We start from the raw sequence: 26,337 nt of genomic DNA, 5'->3' as shown, positions 1-26,337 counted from the left end.
TATGTTTGATTTCCAATTCTGTGTTTGCCATGGATTGTGTCTGTAGGATAAATGAAGAAATTATAATCTTTGAAAATATAGTAAGAAAGGAATACAACCATTTGTGAGTCATACAGAGAGATAGGTACACAGTTAGACAGAGAGTCTGGATTTGGGTAGGTTAAAACTTTTCCATAAAATGCTATTTTTCAATGGCAAACTGAGTTTTCAACTACATGAAAACTTCTGCAGAAAGTATCTGTTTTCCTTTACCCTTAAAACTAATATTTTTCAGCAGATAACTTTTTTTCAATTTTTCTATGAAAAGTTGCAATGTTCTACTGAACATTTCTATGAAACGATTCCCCCCCCTCCATTTTTGTCAAAATTTTCTGTGGAAAAATAAAATTTCTGACCAGTTCTAGATTTAAGTGAAAAAAGAAAGAAAGAAAGAAAGAAAGAAAGAAAGAAAGAAAGAAAGAAAGAAAGAAAGAAAGAAAGAAAGAAAATTTAGTGACATTGAGTGAGATTTTCAAAGTCTAACGCTATTCCTATTAATGTAAATGGATAAAATTCCCACAGATTTCTGTGTGAGCAGAGTGATTTCAGTGCTGCATGTTTTTTGAAAATCCATTCTGAGCATGCGCGTGGACATTAAAATTGGATCTCATCATGATAAATTAGATTACTTGTACAAGAAAAATAGTATTATTTTAGTAACAAATTCTTTGCCAGAGAAAATGAGCCAGAAGTAATTATTGACAAGAATATCATAAATTGGCAACTTTAATTTTATTAATCTTAAAGATTCACTGTTACACGACCAAATAATTTGTGGTATATAAGACTCACACCTACTTTGGGATATTCAAGATGGGAGTTAGATTTAGAGGCCATGTGAAAACCCTCTTATAGTGTAAATTGACATATCTCTAGCAATTCACACCAGCTGTGGTTCAGAGCCTGGAGAACTGAGGGAAATAGAGTTTTGAAAGAAGGAAGGATGGTCCAGTGGTTAGAGTGCTAGCTTTAGATTTATGAAACCTGCATTCAATTCCTCTCGGTGCCATGGATTTCCTTTGTAATTGGCAGCAAGGTATTTAGGTTCTTTTTACCTCATTTCTCCTTGGGCAAAAAATAGAGATAATAGAACATCCCTACCTCACAGGAGTGTTGTGAGGCTGAATACATGAAAAGATGGAGGTGCACAGATACTGTAACAGGGGCCAGAGAAGAACCTGAGATAGACAAGAATATAGAAAAGCTTACAACAACAAATAGCTCCTATTGTGTTAAGAGTGTCTAGGGGGAGAGAAGACAGGACCAGCTATGAATGTGAACTGTGAGAGGCTGGGTTGTATGAGGGAGAACAGCTTTTGTATCCTGTACGGGGCTTGTCAATTTTTTCCATAAAAACTTTTTTTCCTAAAGAATGATTGGGTTTTCAGCTGACTAAGAAATTTCATGGGAAGTATCTGCTTTGCTCAAAATGTTCATTTTTCCACTGAGAAACTGAAAGAACAGAAAACTGAACATTTCCATCCAAAATATTTGTATTTTGTCAGTTCTCAGCCAGAAATGTACAGTTTTTGGCTGAAAATGTACAGGTTTGGGGCAAGTTTTGGCTAACAATGGTTGAGTTGTCAGTTGCCAAAAAATAATGGTCAGTTTTTGGGTGTTAAATAGTTTTAGTTAAAAATTTCAGGAGAAACAAATGTTTTCTGACCAATTCCAATCCTGTTCTAAGAAGTAACTACAGTTTGTTTAATAAATCCAGTTCTTGCCGTTTGAATCATACCAGTTCAAGGGGATATTGAAACACTCAGTTTAAGGGATATATCTTTCTCCTACATACACACCACCCACATCACATTCCCTACTGCCATCACATTTAAACAGACCCAACCAATAATAAGTTCTAAACAAAGTGCTGGGAAATTTGAGGTCACCCCAGGTTTGTAAGGAATTATGCCTCCACAATCTATGAGAATTATTTAAGGGTGTCATCAAGCATGCAGACAAGGGGGAGTCAGTGGATATAGTGTACCTGGACTTTCAGAAAGCTTTTGAAAAGGTCCTTCACCAAAGACTCTTAAGCAACGTAAGCAGTCATGAATCAGTAACAGGTTGAAAGACAGGAAATAAAGAGTAGGAATAGTCAGTTTTCACAGTGGAGAGAGGTAAATTGCAGGGTCCCCCAAGGATCTTTACTGGGGCCAGTGGTATTCAACACATTCATACATTATCTGAAAAAAGGGGTAAACAGTGAGGTGGCAAAATTTGCAGGTGGTACAAAATTACTCAAGATAGTTAAGTCCAAAGCTGACTGCGAAGATTTACAGAGGGTCTCACTAAACTGGGTGATGTGGCAACAAAATGGCAGATGAAATTCAATATTGATAATTGGAAACTAATAAATTCATTAGGAAAAAAAATAATCCCAACTATGCATACAAAATGATAGGGTCTAATTTATCTGTTACACTCAAAAACAAGATTGTGGAGTCATTGCAGATAGTTCTCTGAAAACATCTACTCAATGTGCAGCGACATTCAAAAAAGTTAATGCAATATAAGGAACCATTATGAAAAGGATAAATAATCAAACAGAATGTATAATAATGCCACCACATAAATCCATGGCACACCCATACCTTGAATACTGCATGCAATTCTGGTTGCCCCATCTCAAAAAAGATATATTAGAATTGGAAAAAGATGCAGAGAAAGACAACAAAAATGATTAGGTGTATGGAACAGCTTTCATACAAGAAGAGGTTAAAAAGACTGGGGCTGTTCATCTTAGAAAACAGATAACAAAGGGGAGGATATGATAGAGGTCTATAAAAATTATGAATGGCGTGTAGAAATTGAACAGGGGAGTGTAATTTACTTCTTCACATAACACAAGAACTTGGGGGTCACCCAGGCAGAGGTTTAAAATAAACATAAGGATGTACTTCTTCACACAATGCACTGTAAACCTGTGAAACTCATTGCCAGGGAATGTTGTAAAGACCCAAAATATTTTCTGGATTCAGAAAAGAATTAGATAAATGCCAGGAGGATAGATCCATCCATTGCTTAATAGCCAAGATGGTCAAGGACACAACCTCATGCTATGGGTGTCCCTGAACCACTGACTGCCAGAAGCTGGGACTTGATAATGGGGATGCATCACTTGTTAATTGCCCTGTTCTGTTCATTCCCCTCTAAAGCACCTGGCACTGGCCACTGTCGGAAGACCGGATACTGGGCTAGATGGACCATTTGTCTGACCCAGTACAGCCGTTCTTATGTTCTAACAGCACTGGCAAAGAACTATGCTACCTGGATCGCCATCTGGAAGTTCTCATGCAACCTCCTCTCTCAGGGTTTCCATGACTGGATTGTGATTTCTGCAGGATATCTGCTCTCCTGATATTCTTCATAGATCTTGCTCTCTTGTTTAAAGAGACCCTGCATACTCCTAAGAAGATGCACTCACATGCCTGCACCACTCCGTTGATTTTACTTTTTATCATTACAGAAAAATAGAAGTCTTCTGTTCTTCATCTTTATATCCGTTCTAGGAATAGGCAGTACCTTCTTTCATACCATTGATGAAAGGGACTTGACGTCATTGTGACCAGGGAATTAATTATATATTTATGCTGGAGACAATATAAACAACACTGTTAATTGCTAATGGCCAGCCTTAAAGAATTGCTCTTTTGCCTAAGAGAAAATTTTGCTGATGGTTGAATTATTCCCCATCTACGGAAAGTGGTGGGGAGGGGGAAAAGGGGGTGAAAGAAATGTATAGTTAACAGACGTTAAATATGCAGAAGTTTGTGTAGTCTTTCTCAAAATTGTTATTTCCATTGGTCTTAGGTCACCAACCAGACATTATCATCAGAGCTGGTCTAGATTTTTTTTCATTGAAAAAATTGGTTTCGTTGATGATTAAAGGAATTTTTGAATCAGTTCTTCAGAATCTTTGAAAACAACAAAAATGAAAATGGAATAAAACAAACAAAACAAAACCCACAATAAACAAAACCTGTTTGCTTCAAAAATTATCATTTTCTCACCATGTTACAAGTTCCCACCGTCTCTTTATACCTCTCTTTCAACTTACAAAAGTTAGAAAATTGTAACTATTGGTATGTTTATACTGTAAAGAAAAACCCACTTCAATTGACTTGGGCTTATAGAACTTGGGCTGCGGGGCTAAATAGAGCAGTGTAAACATTCTCTCTCAGGCTGGAGCATGGGACTGAAAACCTGACTGTGGGAAGGGTCTGGGATCCCAGGCTCCAGCCTAAGCCCAAACATCTACACTGCTATTTTTAGTCCAGTAGCTCAAGCCCCGGAACCCCAAGTCAGTTGACCCAGGCTCTGAAACGCGCTGCCGCAGGGATTTTTTCTGCTGTGTAGACGTACAGTAAGTGACTTGCCCAAGGTCAGACAGGAAGTCTGTGGCAGAGCAAGGAATTTTACTTGGGTTTACCAACTCATAGCTAATACCTTAGCTACCCCTCCAAACCCTATAGCGGCTGCATGATGGATTATTCCATTTGCACGTAACAGACTTGAGTCTAAGGGTAATTAACGATCAGAACATAGTTAACCACTTACCAGTAGATGTGGTGTATTTTCCATCTCTTCAAATCAAGAGTGGATGTCTCTTTCTAAAACATATGCTTTAGCTTAACTGCAAGTTATGGACTCACTGGGTCAAATTCTCTGGCCTGTTCTATGTAGGAGATCAGACTAGATGATAATAAGGGTCCACTCTGACATTCAAGTCCACGAGATTATTAAGCCATTCAGTGAATTAGTGCAAATAACAAATCAGGATTGGCCCACGAATAACTCATCAAGAGAAATGAAGTTCTAAATTCATTGGAAAATTCATTTAAAAAAAATCAGCCGTATCTGTCATTATTACCCATTAGTTTATTCTCATTATCACCTGCGCAGTCTATCTCTTAATAGACACATGTCAGTGGACTATTAATAATGAATATAGAAAGATACAGAAATTGATATTTGTGATCTCATAATGGTTTTATGTTTTATGAACATGAAAGGAAAACTTTTCTTTTCTTTTCTTTTCTTTCACTGGAATAACTATTTGCAGAAGAAACTGACTCTACATCTAAGCAAAACTTTCCTCTGTGTTGCATACAGCACTGAGCACATTGGCAGATGTCTATAAAGAATAGTATAAGGAATAAAATAAATAAAAAGGACAATTTTTCATTTTGGCTGAGATTCTGAAATGAGCTTAAAGAGTTAGGTGCCCAAATCTCACTGAAATTCAATGAAACTGAAATTGAAATGTAATTGGAGTTTGTTCTCTAAATTTCTTAGGTTACTTCAAAAATCCCAGCCTATATTTATAATTCAAATGAGCTTTAGCTGAAAAGCTAAGACAAATCTATCTATCTAATATAACAGAGCAGGAGATGCTGCCAGTAGAAAATAAAAATGCAAAATGTGAATGATGTAGGAATGTATTTATGCTTTCTCTTTAAACTAGTAGGAGACCTTACCTTTCTTTATGAAGATGTGGGTTGCTTTAGGATACAAAATACATAGTTGTAACTCCCAGGCCATTCAGAAAGAAAGACTAAGTAATCAAAATCATCTCAATCATTATAAAGTAGCTTGATAAAAGCCACTCAGCTCTGTGTTATTTTTATGTCTGCTACTAAAGATACTAAGTGTTAATGTAATGCAAAAAATAAATAATAATGTTAATACCAGAATAGAAAGATAAGTAGGCAGCAGTCTTTGTGATAGATAATATAAAACAGAGCAGGGAAATAATGCAACAGTTGATACACAAGCTTATCCGTTTCAATAGAATGTAAAAAAAAATTGATGCCGATTACAGGGTTTCATGGCAAATAGGTCTTGTCGAACAATCTTTCTTTGACAAAATTAAAAGTCTGGTTCATAAATGTAACTATGTGGACATAATATGCTTAGAGGTCTGGAAGGTTTTTCACTTAGTACCAGACAATCTGATTAATATATTAGAAGTATGCAAATCAATCTCACCCATATTAAATAGACTAAAATATGTTTGACATATAGCTCTTGAAATATAGTTGTTAATGGGGAAGTACTAACCAGTGGATGTGGTTTAGTGTTTTCCCTTAGGGATTGGTTCTCAGCCCAACACCATCCACTATCTTTACCAATGACCTGCAGGAAAATAAAAAATTGTTGCTGACACAGTTTGCAAATAATGCAATTTCGGCGAGTGGGGAGTAATGATGAGGTTAGGTCACTCATACAGAGTAATCTGGGTTGCATGGTAAGGTAGGCTCACTTGATGCTCACAATGTTCCACATGCATTTTAATACAGTCAAATGCGAGGTTGTACATTTAGGAACCAGGAATGGAGGACCTGCCTACAGGACGTGGGGCTGTATCTTGGAACACAAGGGGGACTGTGAAATGGACCTAGTGGTCATAGTAGACAAACAACCAAACATGAATTCCCAGTGAGATGCTGTGGCAAAAAGGGCTCACATGATACTTGGATGTTTAAACAGCAAAAGAGATTAAATTCATCTTAATGGTTTCTCAAAGGTGAACCAAAATGACCAGGCCCATGCTAGGGGACAATACACAGTTTGTGCGTCTCGGATTCAGGGTATAACTGCTTCATTGTAACTTAAGGGAATTAACTCTGATTCACCAAATTTGAATAAATTTATTGAGATTTTTTCTCAAGGTCTCCTTAACCTCTTTGTTTCTCAGGCTGTAGATGAGGGGGTTGACCAGGGGATTCAGGACTGTGTAGAAGAGAGAGAACACTTTGTTCAGGGCTCTCAGTTTATATGTTTTTGGGAGGACATACACAATCATAAGAGACCCGTAGAAGGATGTACAATGAAGTGAGAGGAGCAGGTGGAAAATGCTTTTTGCTTTCCGGTGGTAGTTGGGATTCTCAGGATGGTGGCTACAATAAAGATGTAGGATGCTAGGGTTAAGAGGAATGGTGAGAAGGTATCTACGGAAGCAACAATGAAAGCCATAAGTTCCACCAAATACGTATCACTGCAAGAGAGTTTTAACAATGCAGTGAATTCACAAAAGAAGTGGTCAACTTCATTGTGGCCACAGAAAGTTAACTGTGATATCAAATATGTGAACATGCCAACAATCACAAAAGAACTGATCCAAGACCCAACTGCTAGTTGGAGGCAAAACCTGCCGTTCATAAGGGTTCCATAGTGCAGTGGTTTACATATTGCTAAATACCGATCGTAAGACATCTCTGACAAGAGATAACATTCTGCAGCTAACAACCCACCAAAAGAATAATATTGTACAAAACAGCTATTAACAGAAATGGTTCTGTCCCCAGTCTGGAGAATGGCCAGCATTCTGGGCAGGATGGTCGAGGCATAGCAGGTCTCCAAGCAGGACAAGTTCCCCAGGAAGAAGTACATGGGGGTGTGAAGTTGCTGATCAGCTACAACTAGAGCAATAATGAGGATGTTCCCAGCCATGGTTGCAATATAAATCACTAGAAACAACAGGAAGAGAAGGGTCTGTAATTTAGGGAGATCCCTGAATCCCAGTAGGATGAATTCTGTGATGGCCATTTGATTTCCCCATTCTGTGTTTGCCATGGATTCTATCAGAGGAAAAGAAAATAAACTGCAACATCAGGGGGAGAACATCAAGTCATTTTTCAGTGTAATCCCTCAATCTCATTCCAGAAATACTCAGTCCCCCACCTCCCCTGCTGGTTATGTTTTCAAGATCCCAAACAATGGCGCAACACTGACCCTCTTCGTCAGATCATATATATTCTAGTTTCCCACTTTTTCCAAGCTAATTCTCTCTCTATCCACCCCATGGAAAATTATAAATGTTGAAAAAATGCTTGAATTCCTTTTACCTACATACAATGTTGCTTGCCCAGTAACCCACTTACTGTTATTTGTATTGCTACTAGAGTATAGTATAGTATAGTATAGTATAAGATGCACATAGCTGCTCTTCCCATATAAGAGTTACCAACAGACTAATGTCTGCACTTAATTATTACTTAGTCCCTGCAGATTTCTATTTTGGCAATCTAGAGTTCTTAGAGTCATAGATTATAAGGCCAGAAGGGGCCATTGTGACCACGTAGCCCGACATGCCTTATAGGCGGCAGTGTGTGTGTGTGTGTGTGAGAGAGAGAGAGAGAGAGAGAGAGAGAGATTTTAGACATTTCCTTTCCCCCCCCCATCACATTTTTTTTCTTCTTCTGTAGACATTAACATTTGTCTCTCTATAGGATGGTCAAGACTTTTTTTTTTTGGATGTTCTTCTTGATACATCTTAAAGGTATCTGATTTCCAGAAAGTGCAACTTCAAGTTGTTTCAATCTGGGCTTCTTAAAACTTAGACATCCCAAAATTACTAGACACTTGAATATTTTCCCAATAGCCCACTCACTGTTGTTGGTGCTACTATGAAGCTGCTCTCCCCATGCCTGAAAGTAATTCTGTCACTTCCAGTGTGAATGAGAATAGAACGGAATCACTCCTGAGTTACACTGATTGGAGAGAAAAGAGAAGCAGACACGACAATTTAAATATGTTTTGAATTATTTTAGCTAAGGTTTTAGCTCAGTGTTCATTTGAAAATTATTTTGACATTGAATGGAGTCTAAACTAATGTGAGAAATAAGAGAGAGAGATAACATAAGAACGGTCATACTGGGTGAGACGAAAGGTGCATTTTGCCAGTGCCAAGTGCTTCAGAGGGAATGTACAGAACAGGTAATCATCAAATGATCCATTCCCTGTCACTCATTCCCACCTTCTGGCAAAAAAAGATGTATGGGAATAGATAGATTAGATTAGATAGATGGGTGTGTATGGGGATGGATGGATAGATAGATAGATAGATAGATGTTCCAGAATTCTCTCTCCCATTCCTTTCTGGCATGATAAGCTTCTTTTAATGTAGTGTCACATAATAACTTTTCATTCTTCTGCATTTTAGCCTAATCTATGGGATTAATCAGCTAAATTAACTATTCCCATTAATCGATGTTTGCAGAAATTTGAGAGAGGAAACATTATAAGATATAGATAGAATCATAGAATATCAGGGTTGGAAGGGACCTCAGGAGGTCATCTAGTCCAATCCCCTGCTGAAAGCAGGACCAATCCCCAACTAAATCATCCCAGCCAGGGCTTTGTCAAGCCTGACCTTAAAAACCTCTAAGGAAGGCGATTCCACCACCTCCCTAGGTAACCCATTCCAGTGCTTCACCACCCTCCTAGTGAAAAAGTTTTTCCTAATATCCAACCTAAACCTCCTGCACTGTAACTTGAGACCATTACTCCTTGTTCTGTCATCTACCATCACTGAGAACAGCCAAACTCCATCCTCTTTAGAACCCCCTTCAGGTAGTTGAAAGCAGCTATCCAATCCCCCCTCATTCTTCCCTTCTGCAGACTAAATAAGCCCAGTTCCCTCAGCCTCTCCTCATAAGTCATGTGCTCCAGCCCCCTAATCATTTTTGTTGCCCTCCGCTGGACTCTTTTCAAGTTTTCCACATCCTTCTTGTAGTGTGGGGCCCAAAACTGGACACAGTACTCCAGATGAGGCCTCACCAATGCAGAATATTCCTAGCACTGTAAAGGGAAGTCTTGCATTCGATAAGGGACTGCTAAGATCAATTAATACATTATTTCTATTCTCACGATCCATGATTTAATTTAAATAAAAAGAGTGGAAATGTTGTTTTACCTCTTAATCTGTTCTGCACAAGGCTAAATTTCTAATGTGATGTTTCTCCTCAGTGACTCAGAGACCTCAATCTTTAATTCAGCTTCTGTCCTCATCCGCTTCATGCACTTCAACTGTCTCAGAAAATCTCATTATGCTTTTCTGCTTGGTCCTTTCAGTCTTGTACCCTGCTCCAAAGAGTGACAGACTCTTTCATCATTTATCCTTTGCTGTGTCTCCCCTGACTTTTCCACTGAGGAGCACTTTAAATTACTCACATGGCAATACAAATAACACGCTATTTATCAAAAGCAGTACAAATGCCAGTGGGGATAGTGTCAAACTGCTTCCCTCCAAGGAAATCTCCTTCCTTACCAGGCTCATGTGATGAGATCGCTGGTGACTATGAAATAAAGACTCCAGAGTCTAAGGAGAGAAGCCTGCAGGAAAACTGTTACGCAGACTTTCCACGCAGTTGCTAGAAAAGGAGACTGGAGAAAACAGAGTGGAGTCCATCCCCCATATCTGCAGGGTGGGTGCAGAAGGATGGAAGTCATTGGGTGGGATTTTCAGAGACCACTGACTTTGCAGTGGAGTTATGCTCCTAAATCACACAGGTACTTTTGAAGATCCCACACAATTTTCAGAAACCTAAGGGAGTTAGGCACTCAACTCTCATTGCCTTTTGGTGGAATTTAGCTGCCTAACTCCCTTAGGCTCATTTCAAACTCTCAGCCTTCAGTCCTAGACTTCTATGGAGACACAAGTGTAACTTAGTGACTTTACTTTTTTTCTTTGTCTAGGCTCTCATCTGCCCATCATCACAGTGGCATCTGGGAGCTTTGCACTCATTCATGGATTTATTCTCCCAGCACTAAAGTGCAGCTGGGAAGCATCATTATATGCACGAAGAACCGAGGCAAAGAGAGTTTAAGCAGCATCTACAATGGGTTGGAGGCAATGGAACCTAGGTCACTTGTGTCTCACTCTCTTGCTTTAACTTTAAATTCATCACTCCTCTGCTTTGACTGAGGGTTTGAGCCCTCCCTCCCCAATTTGCCTTGGGTTTACATTGTGGTGGTGATCGTGTGTGAGTGCACATGCATCAGGGGGAGGGAGGGGTTGTCTGATTGGTTTCCCAAGTGCTTTTAAAATGAGGAAAGAACAGCCTTAGCCAGGTTGGCTCTTCACCATCTGTCCTGCTGGAAGGTTCTCAGATGAGGTCTTCAGAACCACACACATGCCATTCTCACCTCTAGATTGGCCAACTGCAATGGGCACTGCACAGGCCTGCCCCTGCAATCCTCTCAAAATAGCATCCACAATGCAAGGGAACCCTTACCTCCCTCCGTGTGGGTAGTGGGTACAATATTCATAGGTATCTAATTGACCTAAGAGCCTAAATCCTATTGACTTTCACTTGGATGTAATCATCTAAGTCATTTAGGGCCAGATTGTCCAAGGTAATCAGGCACCCAAAAATACAGATATTTAAAGTCTGTTGGGATTTTCAAAAATGCCAAGCAGGTTAGGTTTGCTTTCAATGGGAGTTAGGCAGCAAAGCTGATTAGGTGCTTTTGAAAATCCTATTAGACTCCTATCTGCCTGCTTAGGCACCCAAACAGCATTCACAATCCAACACTTTTAGTCCCTTTTGAAATTTTTCTCTAATGTCAATAACTTGATCCTGGTCTGTAACCTTTGAAAAGATGTTGTTTTGTTTGTTTGTTTTTAATATTTTCTTTTCACTGTTTTAAACTTCAACATAGAATGTAAATAAATGGTTTTATACATCAAGAAAGCTGCGCATCAAGACTGTATGAGAGTGAAAGTCAATAGGACTTGTGCTCCTAACTCACGTAGGTGCTTTTGAAAATGCCACCTTTAATTTAAACTCATTTTGTTGAAAGTAGGCGCTTTCAATACCTGTGGGTATAACTGCAGATAGATTCTAGAATCCTGGGCATCATACAGTCCTGTGCAGGATTATTTCTTGTTGGACTGCCATTACTGGTTTCTCCAGTTTACCATTAACAGCCTATTCCATAGCTGAAGATATCTCACTATCAGTAATGTTCTCAGTAGAATTGGCTGAAATTTTCAGACAGAAATATTTTCAGACTGGAAAATGTGGTTTCGTTAAAATTGCAATTTCACCAGGGGAAATGTCAATTTGGATTGTTATTTTCTATCAGGAAGCAATTGTTGCGTCTGTCCACTGAAGGTAGGACAAGAAGGAGTGGGCTTAATCTGCAGCAAAGGAAATTTAGGTTAGATATAAGGAAAAACTTTCTAGCTCTAAGGGTATTTACGTTCTGCAATTGGCTTTCAAGGGACTTTGTGGAATCCTCATCATTGAAGATTATTAACAGCAGGTTGGACACGCAGCTGACAGGGACGGTCTAGGTGCACTTGGTACTGTTGGTCTGGCCTTGATGATTTCTTGAGGCCCCTTCCAGCCCTACATTTCTGTGATTGGCTGAACTTTAAAACATTTTTTTTTAAATCAGCCTTTGGAAATGAAATTTCTAAATGTCTGTTTGAAACACAAATTTTTGTTCTGAGCTGACATTTTGACATTTTCAGTCAAAGTGCAGATTCAAAATGGAAATGTCATTCAGAAATATTGGCATCTTTTGCTTAACATTTCCGAATCAAAAATATTGGGAACTTTTCATTTGGTGAAAAATTTTCAATATTTTGATTTTTCTCCAGATTTTGGATGAAAACAGGTGTTGAAACAGTGGGGTTTCCAATGGGACAAAAATTCTATTCCCAGCCAGCTCCAGTTTTCAGCCTAAAGATTCCCCCTTATTCTAACTCCTTTCTGGACTATGTCAAGAACCCCAAAACACCAAGGGAACAAGTATCATCAGTAGAGCTTGGAGATTAATTGATTTTTTTGTTTGACAAGCAAACCAAAAAAATCAAGGAAAATATTTGATTCCGTTCTTTTTCATCAGAGAATATCAAATCACTGAAATAAAAATGTTCCGCCGGAATGTGTTAGAAAATAAACAGAACAAATATAAAATTAAATGAACCACAAAGAACAGAAAACTAAAATAAAAAAGTAAAATAAAAATAAGATCATAAAATATCATAAATAAATATTAAAATGAAATGAAAAATAGAGATGCAGAGGCAGGGAGCCAAGATGGATGGAGCCACTGATTGGATTCTGATGTGTGCTGGCCATCTCCACGTTGGGCTCTCTGAGGTCGTGTTCCAGGAAACTAATAAATGTTACCTTGGTTTGCAAATGCTGCCCTGCTTCATGGCAGATACTCACTGCCCAAAGGGAGAGAAGTCTCATGGAGCCCCAAGGCCCAGTCTGGAGTGGGGGAGGTGTGGCTGCCACACTAAAGGGGTTACTCCCAGGAACATATAAAGGCTGGGGCATAGCACAGAGCCTATAAATCCATGACACACACACATAAACAGGCATAGAAATCTCCTGATAGGTCAGTGGGGGTGTATCCATTACTTGCAGCAGTCACATATGGTCTCTCTCTTTACAGCTCTGGACAGGCCTCTATGGTATGTCTACACTACATTGTAAACCCTATCCTCCATGAACGTATCTAGTTCTTTTTGAAACCTCTTTTAGTTTTGGTCTTCACAACATCTTCTGGCAAGGAGTTCCACAGGTTGACTGTGCATTGTGGGGAAAAATACTTCCTTTTGTTTGTTTTAAACCTGCTGCCTATTAATTTCACGTGGAAACCCCCAGTTTGTGTGTTATGAGAAGGAGTAAATAACACTTCCTTATTTACTTTCTTTACACCAGTCGTGATTTTGTAGACCTCAATCATATCCCCTCTTAGTCATCTCTTTTCCAAGCTGGAAAATTCAAGTCTTATTAATCCCTCCTCGTATGGAAGCTGTTCCATAATTCTAATAATTTTGTTGCCCTTTTCTGAACCTTTTACAATTTACAGATAGAGTGATCACATCTGCATGCAGTATTATACACAGATGGGGCATCCCATGAATTTATATAGAGGCAATATGATATTTTCTGTCTTATTATCTATCCCTTTCTTCATGATTCCCAACATTCTCAACTTTTTGAACTGCCACTGCACATGGAATGGATGTTTTCAGAGAATTATCCACAACGACTCCAAGATCTCTTTCTTGAGTGGTAACAGCTAATTTAGACCCCATGTTTTATATGTATAGTTAGGATTATGTTGTCCAATGTGCATTACTTTGCATTTATCAACATTGAATTTCATCTGCCATTTTTGTTGCCATTTTGTGAAATCCTTTTGTAGCTCTTTGCAGTTTGCTTGGAACTTAACTATCTTGAGTAGTTTGATATCATCTGCAAATTTTGCCACCTCACTGTTTACCCCTTTCTTCAGATCATTTATGAATATGTTGAATAGGACTGGTCCCAGTACAGACCCATGGGAGACACCACTATTTAGCTCTCTCCATTCTGAAAACTGGCCATTTATTCCTACCCTTTGCTTCCTATATTTTAACCAGTTACCAATCCATGAGAGGTCCTTCCTTCTTATCCCATGACAGCTTACTTTGCTTAAGAGCCTTTGGTGAGGGACCTTGTCAAAGGCTTTCTGAAAATCTAAGTACACTATATTCATGGGATCCCCCTTGTCCACATGCTTATTGACCCCCCAAAGAATTCTAGTAGATTGGTGAGGCATGATTTCTCTTTACAAAAACCATGTTGACTTTTCCCCAAGAAATTATGTTAATCTATGCTTCTGACAATTTTGTTCTTTACTATAGTTTCAGCCAGTTTGCCCGGTACTGAAATCAGGCTTACAGGCCTGTAATTGCCAGGGTCACCTCTGAAGCCCTTTTTAAAAATTGGCGTGTCATTAGCTATCCTCCAGTCATTTGGTACAGAAGCTGATTTAAATGATAGGTTACAAACTAGAGTTAGTAATTCTGCAATTTCACATTTGAGTTCCTTCAGAACTCTTGGGTGAATACCATCTGCTCCTGGTGACTTACTACTGTGTAGTTTATCAGTTTGTTCCAAAACCTCCTCTAATGACACTTCAATTTGGGACAGTTCCTCAGATCTGTCACCTAAAAAGAATGGCTCAGGTTTGACCGATGAAAAGACATCATTTAGTTTCTCTGCAATGTCCTTATCATCTTTGAGTGCTCCTTTAGCATCTGGTTGTTTAGCAGGCTTCCTGCTTCTGATGTACTTAACATTTTTTTGCTCTTACTTTTTGAGTCTTTGGCTAGCTGTTCTTGAAATTCTTTTTTGGCCTTCCTAATTATATTTTTATACCACATTTGCGAGAGTTAATGCTTCTTTCTATTTTCCTCACTAGGATTTAACTTCCACTTTTTAAAGGATGCCTTTTTGTCTCTCACTGCTTCTTTTACTTTGCTATTTAGGCATGGTGGCACATTTTTGGTGTAATTTAGGATATAAATAAATGGAGATATCCTATCTCCTAGAACTGGAAGGGACCTTGAAATGTCATTTAGTCCAGCCCCCTGCCTTCACTAGCAGGACCAAGTACTGATTTTTGCCCCAGATCCCTAAGTTGCCCCCTCAAGGATTGAACTCACAACCCTGGGTTTAGCAGGCCAATGCTCAAACCACTGAGCTATCCCTACTCCTGCATTTAAGTTGAGCCTCTATTATTATGTCATTAAAAAGTTTCCATGCAGGTTGAGAAATTTAATTTTGGCACTGTACCTTTTAATTTCTGTTTCACTAACTTCCTCATTTATGTGTAGTCCCCCTTTCTGAAATTAAATGCTACCGTGTTGGGCTGCTGTTGTGTTTTCCCCACCACAGGGATGTTAAATTTAATTATATTATGGTCACTATTAACAAGGGTTCAGCTATATTCTCCTCTTGGATCAAATCCTGTGCTCCATTTAGGACTAAATCAAGAATTGCCTCTCCTCTTGTGGGTTCCAGGACTAGCTGCTCCAAAAAGCGGTCATTTAAGGTGTCAAGAAACTTTGTCTCTGCATCCCATCCTGAGGTGACATGTACCCAGTCAATATGGGGATAGTTGAAATCCCCCATTATTGTTGTGTTTTTAAAAAAATATATAGCCTTTCTTATCTCCCTGAGCAGCCGCGTGAAAACCACAATGTTGTGTATGGCACCACTTGGCCTCCTCACTGGCAGACACAGAAGACATGGAGTGTGAACTCACTTAGAGGTTCTAACACAGAGAAAGGATCTCCTTGGTTGCTTTTGAAGCACATTGTCTGAAGGGAGGGTGTCTGTGTGTGCATGTGAAATAGTTCGTATACCCTCTGCCTCATCTAATCATTTGTCCACCTATCCATCCATCTAACTATCCATCTGCATAACCATAAGTGAATCCACCTACTAGTCTATCTGTCCATCAAGATATGCATTTTAGTTGTAACCGAGTCAGTCCCAGGATATTAGTGAGACAAGAGACAACAGAAGTTGGGCCAATAAAAGATTATCTCACCCATCCTGTCTCTGTCCTTCAAGATGTCTGTTCATTATTTTCCTCCCTCTTCTATTTGTCCATCCAATTATCTACCCATCTGGCAATCTTAATGGCTCATCTAAACATCTGTCAATCTGCCTTGTCATCTGTCTAATCATCTCTCTGCCCAACAATCTGATTGCATTTATTTCCTGGTCACCTCATCTATCTATCTATCTATCTATCTATCTATCTATCTATCTATCTATCTATCTATCTATCTATCTATCTATCTATCTATCTATCATGAATGGACCCATCTCTGTGGAAAGTGGACTTCAGTGGATAGGGGCAAAGTCACAGGCACTCTATTAAGTTGAAAACTGTATCAGTATTTTTGCTTACAACAGAATATTCCTCCTGTCTCTGTGTGCAGCTAATTTCACAGGCAAAGCAGGTGGGAATTGCAGCTGACAAGAGGCTTGCAGAGTGACTGTTACACTTTGTTCAGGACAGCTGCGGCAAGGGGACAGACTGGAACAAGTGCTAGCTTGTTCCCTGGTGGCTGTTCAGAGAAGTGGCAATGAAAAGTTTGTCCGTGGTGTGTAAGGTGTTTGACCTTAAGGATGTGGCTGTTTCCATAAATCTTACCACAGATTTGCTGTGACAGATCCCCAGCATGAGCCCTTCATGAAACACATTAATTTAATTGAATCTTGTATAAGATAATAATAAAAAAATAATTTATTAATAATAAAACCTCTTCATTATGTGCTCGTTAAAACCATCCCCATTAGCAAAGCACCTACTAAAAAGAAATCTCTCCAATTACCCATTTAGCACTTGTGACCCTATGGAGGTCTACAGGAGGAGACACATAGGTCATTATAACTTCACATGCCTTAATGAGCACTCCGAGAAGTGTTCAGCCCAGCCCAGAGCTGGGCACAGCCTGGAGATTCAACAAACCTCTCAAGGAGTTACAGGCCAGTGGCAGAAACAAAGTTACTCCTTGTTTTAATGGGTCCCATCGAGGGCCATTAGAAATGAAATGCTGTCGGGAAATGCAGGTCCCAGAAGCAGTCCCATTAGTTTGATTAGAAAAAAAAAGTCAGAGGCACTGATTAATGTTAGACAAAGGAAGGGACGGGTCTGTTTCTGTGTCAAGTAGCCCCTGCTGGTTAAAGTGAAAGAGGTCAAGCCAGTCATTCCCAGCCCCTGTGAACGGCGACCCCTTCATTCATAAATTCCATCAGACCCCAGGGAGGGAAGGAATGCAAGCGGGGGGATGGCTGCAAGGAAACTGACATGTAAACACACCTCAGATTCCCACTCAGATAGCCAAGGCAGCACAGCTCAGATGTGGTGAGCCAGAGGCAATTACAGGTTTCTAGGCCAGGGATGGAACTCAGCCAACATACATAGGTTGTGACAGGCTCTGCTGTCCTGCCCACAAACCCCAGCTCTGCCAGTGCCCCTCAGTCCCAATCCACAGCCCCCTCTACCGTTCCATCTCTAGGTTCACACACACACAGCTCTGATGATGCACCTCAGTCCCAATCTGCAGCCCCTGTTATCCCAGCCCCGGGCTGCCCCACAACACCGTACTCTGCTGATGGGCTTCAATCCTGATCTGCAGCCCTCTGGGCTCCCCCCACCAATGCACAGTTCTGTCATTGCCCCTCAGTCCTGATCTGCAGCCCCCTGCAATCCCAGCCCCGGACTCCCCCACAACACACAGAGCTCTGCTAGTGCCCCTCAGTCCTAACTCCCAGCCCCTGCTATACAAGTCCTGTCTTAGAGTTCTGCTAATGCACTTCAGTCCTTCTGACTTACAATTCCCCTACTATTCCTGTCCTAACTCTGCTCCCCAGCTCTGCCAATACATCACAGCAATGAGCGATAACCCCATCTATCATTGCTGTCCTTCCCCAAACACACAACACTGACAATTCCCCTTGAGCCTGACCCTCTGCTGTTAGTTCAGCCCACCACATCCACCAAGCTCTCTCAGTGTACCAATGTTGTGATCTGCAGTGCCCCATCATCCGGACAGTGCACTGCAGTGCTGGCCTAATAGATCCCATGGTGGGGCCAATATCCTCCGGGCACTGGTATTTCTGCTGTGTTCTGACCAGTGACACCCCCTGCTGGGCCAGGCCTGGGACAGAGCTGAGCCCGTCTCAATGCAGCACAAAGCAGCTGGCATTTCCCAGCCTCTCCTCACGCACACATTCACACTGAGCAGGGTTCATTTACTCCAGTGAGGGGCAGCAGACAGACACACATGCACATAGCAACACATATCACGAAACTGCTTAATATCCCGCTCTTTCTGTTCTGAGCCTTCACAGTGTTAATCTAAAGCAGTGGTTCTCAACCTATTTATCATTGTGGGCCACATATGTGGCCCACAATGTGTTACGTGGGCTGCAAGTTGAGAACCACAGCGTGCCCCCCCTTAACCCCTTTCACAGACCACTATTCCCAGTGCCTCCCACCCAGAGACAGAGTGGGTCCAGGAGCAGAGCCCTGGGGAGGGGGCTGGGCAGCAGCCCTGACCTGCTGAACCACACCGTGCAGGACCAGGCAGCAGGGCAGCCAGGCAGCAGCCCTGGATCCCACATCCTCAGGGCCAGCCAACAGCCCTGGATCCTGCGGGGCCATGCTGGGCAGCCAGGAATCCGGACCCCGCCATGTGGCCTGGCGACCTTTAGCACACAGCTGGGCCACAGCTGTGAGCTAATTGGGCCGCATGCAGCCCTTGGCCCACACATTGAGAACCGCTGATCTAAAGTGACCCCTTAGATGTAATTGGACTGACACCACATTCACACTGTTTAAATGTCACCCACAGGGCCTTCCTTTGGGACCTCAGGCAAATCACTTAGGCAAAAATTTTCAAGTGCCTAAAGGCAGACAGCAAAAATCCATATTACTCAAAGTCGCTTAATTTGCAAGTGTATTGGGCAGCTGCTTTTCCCAGAGAGCCCGCTGGGATTCAGGGCTGCCCAGCAACCTAAAGATACCAACAGAAACACAAGGGCTAAGATTGTCAAAATGCCTAAGGGATTTGAATGTCTGGTTTTCTTTTAATTTCCATGGGAATTGGACCTCCAAATCTTTCAGTTGGCTTGAAAAAGCAACAGCCTAGTGCAGTCATTGGAGGCATCATGGGCCAAAAAAAGGGTTTGGGATCCCAAAAGCTCCCAGTCAGAGCTCTGCCAGTGACCTCCTGTATGAACATGAATAAGTCAAAATTTACCAAAGTGTCTAATGGTCAGATTTTCAAAGGTATTTAGGTACAAAGTGGTATTCAAAAAAAATGCTTAAACAGATTATGAGCCTGGGGCCAGATATTTAAAGGTGTGTAGGAGTCTGAAAACTTAGAAAGGCACCTAGGGTCAGATTTTTAAAGGTATTTAGGTGACGTTAGAAAACCCCACTGGATGCCTAAATACCATCAAAAATCTGGCTCCTAGTTAGATATTCAAAAAAATGTAGGGGCCTAACTCTCATTGAAATCTATGGGAATTGGGTGCCTCGGTGCTTCTGAAAATCCCACTAGGCCCTTCCTTGCTTCTTGTGTCACCTAAATACCATAAAAAAATCTGGCCCTAGGTGTCCAAATCCCATTGAAACCTGATAGGATTTAAGTACCTAATTCCCATTGGCTCCTTTGAATATCCCAGGCCAATTATTATTACTAGCTTTAGGCTCCCAAGTTTGAAAATCTTGGCCCCAATCAACCTATCAATAAATTATCCTGTACTAAACTCTTCCTAAATCTGTTCATTTGGGAAAAAGAGGGGGTTGCAATTTAGATTGAGGAGAAGGACAAATAACACTAAATGACTGTTTTAAACAGTTATTGAGCACAATTTCACTGAGAGTCATAGATTCTTAGCAGTTTTAAGACCTCAAGGGACCAGTGATATATAGTCTGTTCTGCTGCATAGCAGAGGCCAGAGACTCTTGCCCTTGTCTGGAGAAAACCTCCAACTCCACCTAACACGCTTGGTTTAAACACCTTTTAGTCACAGATATTAATTCATAATATTAGTGAGTATCCGTCATTTCACATGCAGTATTCTTAGATATATTTGTAGCCAATCCGTTCATTTTATCATCCATTTATCACTGTATTATGTGATGTTATGGTCAACTCATATGCTATTTATAAAACCAATGAATGCTAAATAGACTTATAGTATTACAGAAGTGTAGGATTGATAAATATTTCAGAGTGATGAGTGTGTTTTAGGTTTTAGTAAAGCAGGGCTGAGACTCAAGGCCTACAGGCTGAAACCTGCAAGAATTTAGCTTAGCCATATTATGCCTGTGATGTTGCACCCCATAAGGCTTTATGGAAATATGCTTATGGATGTATATATGACATAACTGGAATATGTTTTATGCTACATATGCCATGTAACATATCTCTACAAAGGTTATGATCTTATGAATATATTCATCCTATTTGTATGTATGTGTCATTTTTGTATTCGAAGTTATGAATATTGGCTGTGTACTTGCTTGATTTTAAGTAGCCTAGTAGAGCATTTGGTCAGCTTCTTGAGAAAGGAATGTGCAAATTAAGTGCCCAATCAAGAACCACTTAAGCCAACAATGAACTTGAAGACACCAATCCACATGTGAGCTTTCCCAGGAATGTGGCTTGGCTGGTAAGAAACTCAGTCATGCATGGACATGTGACTTGACCCTGTGATTCCAAAACTCCATTTTGTAGCTGGATTCTACACAGGGGGAGGGAGGGGTGTCCACCCACAAGAGAAAGTTTGTTTAATCCCTTGGAAGATCCCTCCATTTTGTCTCCAGCTGGCTCAAGACATAGCCTTTCCACCCCCAAAAGATACCTGAAACAAACTGGAATGAAGGACAGTAACCATGGGGGGTGTGAGTGATTGCTGGACCCAGACTAGAAGGAGACTAGTCTGTAAAAGGAAGCTTACTGTAACACCTCTGGGGTGAGGTTTTATCTGTATTCAGTTTTCTTACTGTATTAGGCAAAGAATTGCGTGTTTTATTTTATTTTGCTTGGTAATTCACTTTGTTCTGTCTGTTACTACTTGGAACCACTTAAATCCTACTTTCTGTACTTAATAAAATCACTTTTTACTTCTTATTTAATTCAGAGTATGCATTAATACCTGGGGACGGGTGGGGGGGAGGAGGCAAACAGCTGTGCATATCTCTCTATCAGTGTTATAGAGGGTGAACAATTTATGAGTTTGGATTTATTTGGGGTTTGGACCCCATTGGGAGTTGGGCATCTGAGTGTTAAAGACAGGAACACTTCTTAAGCTGCTCTCAGTTAAGCTTGCAGTTTGTGGGACGTGGTTCAGACCTGGGTCTGTGTTTGTGGCTAGCAAGCGTGGCTGGCACAACCAGCAGGGTTCTGGAGTCCCAAGCTGGCAGGGAAGGCAGGGGCAGAAGTAGTCTTGGCACATCTGTTGGCAGCCCCAAGGGGATTTCTGTGATCCAACCTGTCACAAAGCCATAGGCTTAAGAATGCTTGACATGAGTGGGTGACCTAGGAATTACCCTATTCCCCAAAGGTCACAAGATTACTGTAAAGATGGGCCAATAGGTGATTGCAATAGACCACAATGTATTGTCCAAGGCCACACAACACCTGATTGTAACATCTTTGAATGGCTGTCTTGATCACAGGGTACATGTTGTGGATAGTTGCTAATGAAAATAAGAGGAACTACAAACAACCTCTAAAAAATGGGACACCCCAATATGCATGGGGTGTGGAAGTACCGATAAGGAAAAGAGGGTTGACATCTGCATGCATATGGATAAGGTGTTATGTGTCATCAAAATTTCAATATAAATGAGGGTTCCCTGCTTGGGTAAAAGTGGGAAGACCCAAGGGATGACCCTACAGGAAACCCTAGCAGGAACCATCCCTCTAGCAATGATTGTCTATTGAGAGGTCCATTGGACCCTAGAATATCGTTGAGGATGTATGACTAAAGTTATAATTATTGCATAGGTCTTTATAGGATTTCTATATGCATGGGTAATTGTAACTTTACTCATTGCTTTAATAACATTTTAGTACAGATAAGACTTTGTACTTGTGATTGTGTCTGTGGTAATTATCATTGGGCTGCATGTATTCTTAGAGCCTCCAGATTTGAGATAAGGACCTGGGGAAGCACTGATAGGAAGGGGATTGCAATGCATGACAGTTTGTTAGCAAGAGTCAGGCTAACTGTAACCCTAATAACGCGAGATTTGTAGAAGCGAGGATGTGTGAGGCGAGTGGGAAAGAACTGTGTGAGAAGTTGTTTCGACCTTGTGTAGATAATGTGTAAACAATATGGAATGCAGACTGAGAGTCTACATTAGTGAGAAAAACAAGATATCAGAATGACCTATGTATAAACAAAATGCTGCGGTTGCTTTTCATTGTCTGTATCAAAAGGTATAAATGCTTGCTGTAATTGTTTACCTGAGAAGAGACCTGCCTAGGAGGGGGAGACCCTGTGTCCTAGTACACTCTCTTCCTTTACACAGCTGTTAAAGAAAATAAAGTATCTGATTTGCTGTACCCAAACAAAAGAGTGAGAACTCTGTTATTCTCCGACAGACCAGAGGCAATTTCACTCTGTTGGGCTTGAAACAGTAGCAACCGGAGCCCAACCCATCACTAAATTCACTTTAAATAAAATAAAAGACTACATATTTTACAAGACATACCAAAATAATTGCAGTAGTATGTAGGGTATGAATACAGGGGTGTCTAGGATCACACTATCGCCATCCATTCTATCTATCTATCTATCTATCTATCTATCTAGTTGCTTACTCACCACCATAATACTTAATGGTCGGAAGGTAAATCTCAGCCAATGTTGAGTAATGCCTAACTGCACCATGCTTCCATTGATTTCAAAGGGGCATCTCTAAGGATATGTCTACACTGCAGTTAGATACTTGTGGCTGGCCCATGCCAGCCTTTGGCTCGGGCTGGAGTCCAGGCTCTAGGACCCAGTGAGGTGGAAGAGTCCCAGAGCTCAGGCTGGAATGTCTACACTACAATGAAACAGCCCCACAGCCCTAGCCCTGTAAGCCCGAGTCAGCTGGCATAGAACAGCCATGGGTGTCTAATTTCAATGTAGACATGCTGTAGGAGTACAGTCCTACACAGTGTGAATAATGTACTGGGTATCTAGAGTACTGTCTGCAGGAGACTATTACTTTTGGGGCAGATGTCTGTCACTGTACTCTGTGTAAGGGTATAGCTAATGATGTTTTCAGTGAGCGGACCTGCGGTGAGGTGTGGTTTTGGCTGCTTCAGATATAACATGGTCCTCAGGCAGAGAATTGGTGGTGACCTCCGAGGCTGGGTAAGCAAACTAAATGTTGAACATGCTGCGCAAGATCAATGTAAATATATGACTTGGCTCAAATGGAGCTTGCATGTTGAATGGCTCCAGTTCCCATCGTTCCTTGGTTTCCCCTCACTCATAGAGAGTTAGGTTGCACTGGTAGCTGTCTGAAACACCGGTGCTCTGTTGTAGAATGTCAAAGAAATATGCCGAGCTGCTTCAGTTATAATGACACAGAAAGGATTATTGAATAGAGCTGGTCAAGAGATTCCCATCACCACAGTGTTTTGATGGAAAATTGCGGTTTTGAATGAATGAATATGTTCCTGGAATGCACCTGATTTCCTTGAAATAGTTTTGGCTTTTTGTCAGGAAATTTGAGAACTAAAACATTTCCCATTTTCCACAGACCAAAACTTTTTATCCCAGCTAGCTCTAGCATTAGCCCATTAAACATTGATGAGATAGTTCAGGATTAGACATTTTTTAGTCCACAACTCATTCATCATTTAAACAGCTAGAAGAAATAAATGAATGGAAAAGGGCTTATTTGTACATCAAAATTCAGTCTGGAGGGGCCTTTCTATACAACTTTCTACCTTCTAACATATGCTGAAGGAATGGTTTGGGGATCATGCTTGGGATTACATGTGATGGGCATTCAAAGGCCTGGAGTGAGGGAGCAGGCATGTGCCCAGAGGCAGACATGTAGGTGTCTGGGGAACTTTTAGAGTGGAAAATTAGGGGCAGAGTGAGTTTGGGCACCGACAGAGTTGGATGGCAGCCAAGTTGGGGTTTTGTAGATCACAGTGGCACCTAAGTCAGGGATTTAGGACCTAAAACTGGGGTTTGGGCATCTAAGTCCCTGTGTGTATCTGGGCCATAGACTCTTGACACACATACCGCATGCAGGGCATGGCAAAAAGGGAGATGTCCCTGGAGGCCGCAATGGGCATTGCAAAAGCCTTGGCGTGTGCACTGGTTTAACAAGCAACCTGGGATTTAACTCCCTGGGAGGGCAATTTAAAAATGACCATTAGCAGCAGCCACAAGGGAAATACCAGTAGCAGCACAAGTCTGCATGAGGTGGCTCTCCCTTTTAAACTGTTTAAGAGTCCAGAGCAGGAAGCATTAGGGTTCTGTGTTATAGACACAAGCGTGTGTATCAAGCTGGAAAGAAAGAGAAGCCCAGCCCAGTAGCACAATGTAGGTGTCTTTTCAGAGAGAACGAGAGTGTGTGAGACACAAAGTAGAGCAGAGTGATGGTGGGATCCGGATTCTGATCTCCGCACCTAGTCACCATCAATGGAGAGGTTGTCACTTCATGCTGAGGATTAAAGGTAAATCTGATCATTTCTGGGTCAAATCCTGAGGATTTTAGGTGGGGAAATGGCTATATTAGGAAGCCTAGAAGCCTGAACCCTCTCTCAGGTACAGAATTGGTTTGTGCATTTACTGTTCTGTATCATTCCCCATTCTCCCCTTGATATGTCTCATCACTGCTCTGAATATTGCTGAACTGGGACCCTCCAGAGAGTGGCTGTGGGAACTGCAACACAGAATCGGCCTGTGGTTCCTTGCCAACATCACACACATATGCTGGGTTACCGTGTGCAGCTGGGGGTGGAATGTGTCCCAGGGTTTGCTGGAGGTTCACTGAAGGGATAAAGCATCTGTGGGGTCTGCTCAGGACATTCCCTTTATGCATGGGGCAGAGTCATCTTCCCATCTGTGCTGTTGGTCAGTGCCACTGCCTACTATCAGGCACAAGCATGATGCCATCACAATCATGTCCCTCTCTGGGGCAGCTCATGTGTGTGACCCTCACTTCTATCACAGCATGTTTAGGGGTCACAGTGAGCAAGCAACTCAACCTGAGCTTCCAGTGCGATGCTGTGAAACAAGGAGCTCATGCAATCCTATAATGTAAAAACAGGGGAGTGTTGAGCAGGTGTATGGAGGTGATCTTACCTCTCTATTAGGCATTGCTGAGACCAAACTGCATCCAGTCCTGGTGGATGGCTACATTTTAAAAAAAAGATATTGAAAGATTGGAGCAGGTGTAAAAAAGAGGCACAAAAATATGTGAGGGCTGGAGAAAATTCTTTGCAGTGAGAGCTAAGGAGCTCAACCTGTTTAGCTTTTTAGAATGAAGATTCTGAAGTGATTTGATTACAGTGGATAAGTGCCTTTGTGGGCAGAAAACCCTGGATACTAATGGGTGATTTAATCTAGCAAAGAAGTCACAAGAACCAATGTCTGGATGCTGAAGTCAGACAAATTCATTTTAGAATTTGGCACAATTTTTTAAGAGTGAGGGAAATTAAACTTTGGAACCAAATGCTAAGGGAAGTGGTGGAGTCTCCATCCCCTGATGTCTTCAAAATCACGACCGGCTGCCTTTTTGAAAGATTTGCTCTCATGGTCCTGAGGCGGCTGCCCCTTCTTGGACCCTTCTCCTGTCCCTCAAGCACACCCCTTCCAAGTGACTGGCCTATGCTTCCCATTTTCTTGGGTGGGATCCTGCAATCCAACTACTTTCCAAGTCACCACATTACCACCCCTTTGGTGACAGCAGTGTTACCCCAGCAGGTCTAAGTGGAAATTGGTTCTGCTATAGATTTCCCTCCCAAAGCCTGTGACAGAGTGAGTTTGCAGGGCACAGAAACAGCTTTTTCAAAATAACATGGGATTTCTTTGCCCAACTCTACACAGCATTTAGGAAAATGGGTTAAAACAACAAAGCGTCCTAACAGCTCTTGTCATACCTACGCTTAACTTTTCTCTTCCTAGCTCAGGGTCTTCCCGATCCCACTTCTGAGTCTGAGGGATAGTT

General features: G+C 41.3%; 1 protein-coding gene across 1 annotated transcript; it reads right to left on the bottom strand.

The window, feature by feature from the left end:
• Positions 1 to 6,843: 6,843 nt before the first annotated feature.
• On the bottom strand, positions 6,844 to 7,494 carry LOC135975166 (olfactory receptor 6F1-like). The gene has a single exon (XM_065565221.1). The coding sequence runs from the start codon at positions 7,492 to 7,494 to the stop codon at positions 6,844 to 6,846; it is 651 nt and encodes a 216-aa protein (XP_065421293.1).
• Between the last annotated feature and the right edge of the window lie 18,843 nt (positions 7,495 to 26,337).

Source organism: Chrysemys picta, chromosome 13, assembly GCF_011386835.1.
Source record: "Chrysemys picta bellii isolate R12L10 chromosome 13, ASM1138683v2, whole genome shotgun sequence".
NCBI classification, from domain to species: Eukaryota; Metazoa; Chordata; order Testudines; family Emydidae; genus Chrysemys; species Chrysemys picta.
The sequence above is the reverse complement of the archived record's forward strand: the minus strand, read 5'-3'. Positions and strand labels throughout refer to the sequence as shown.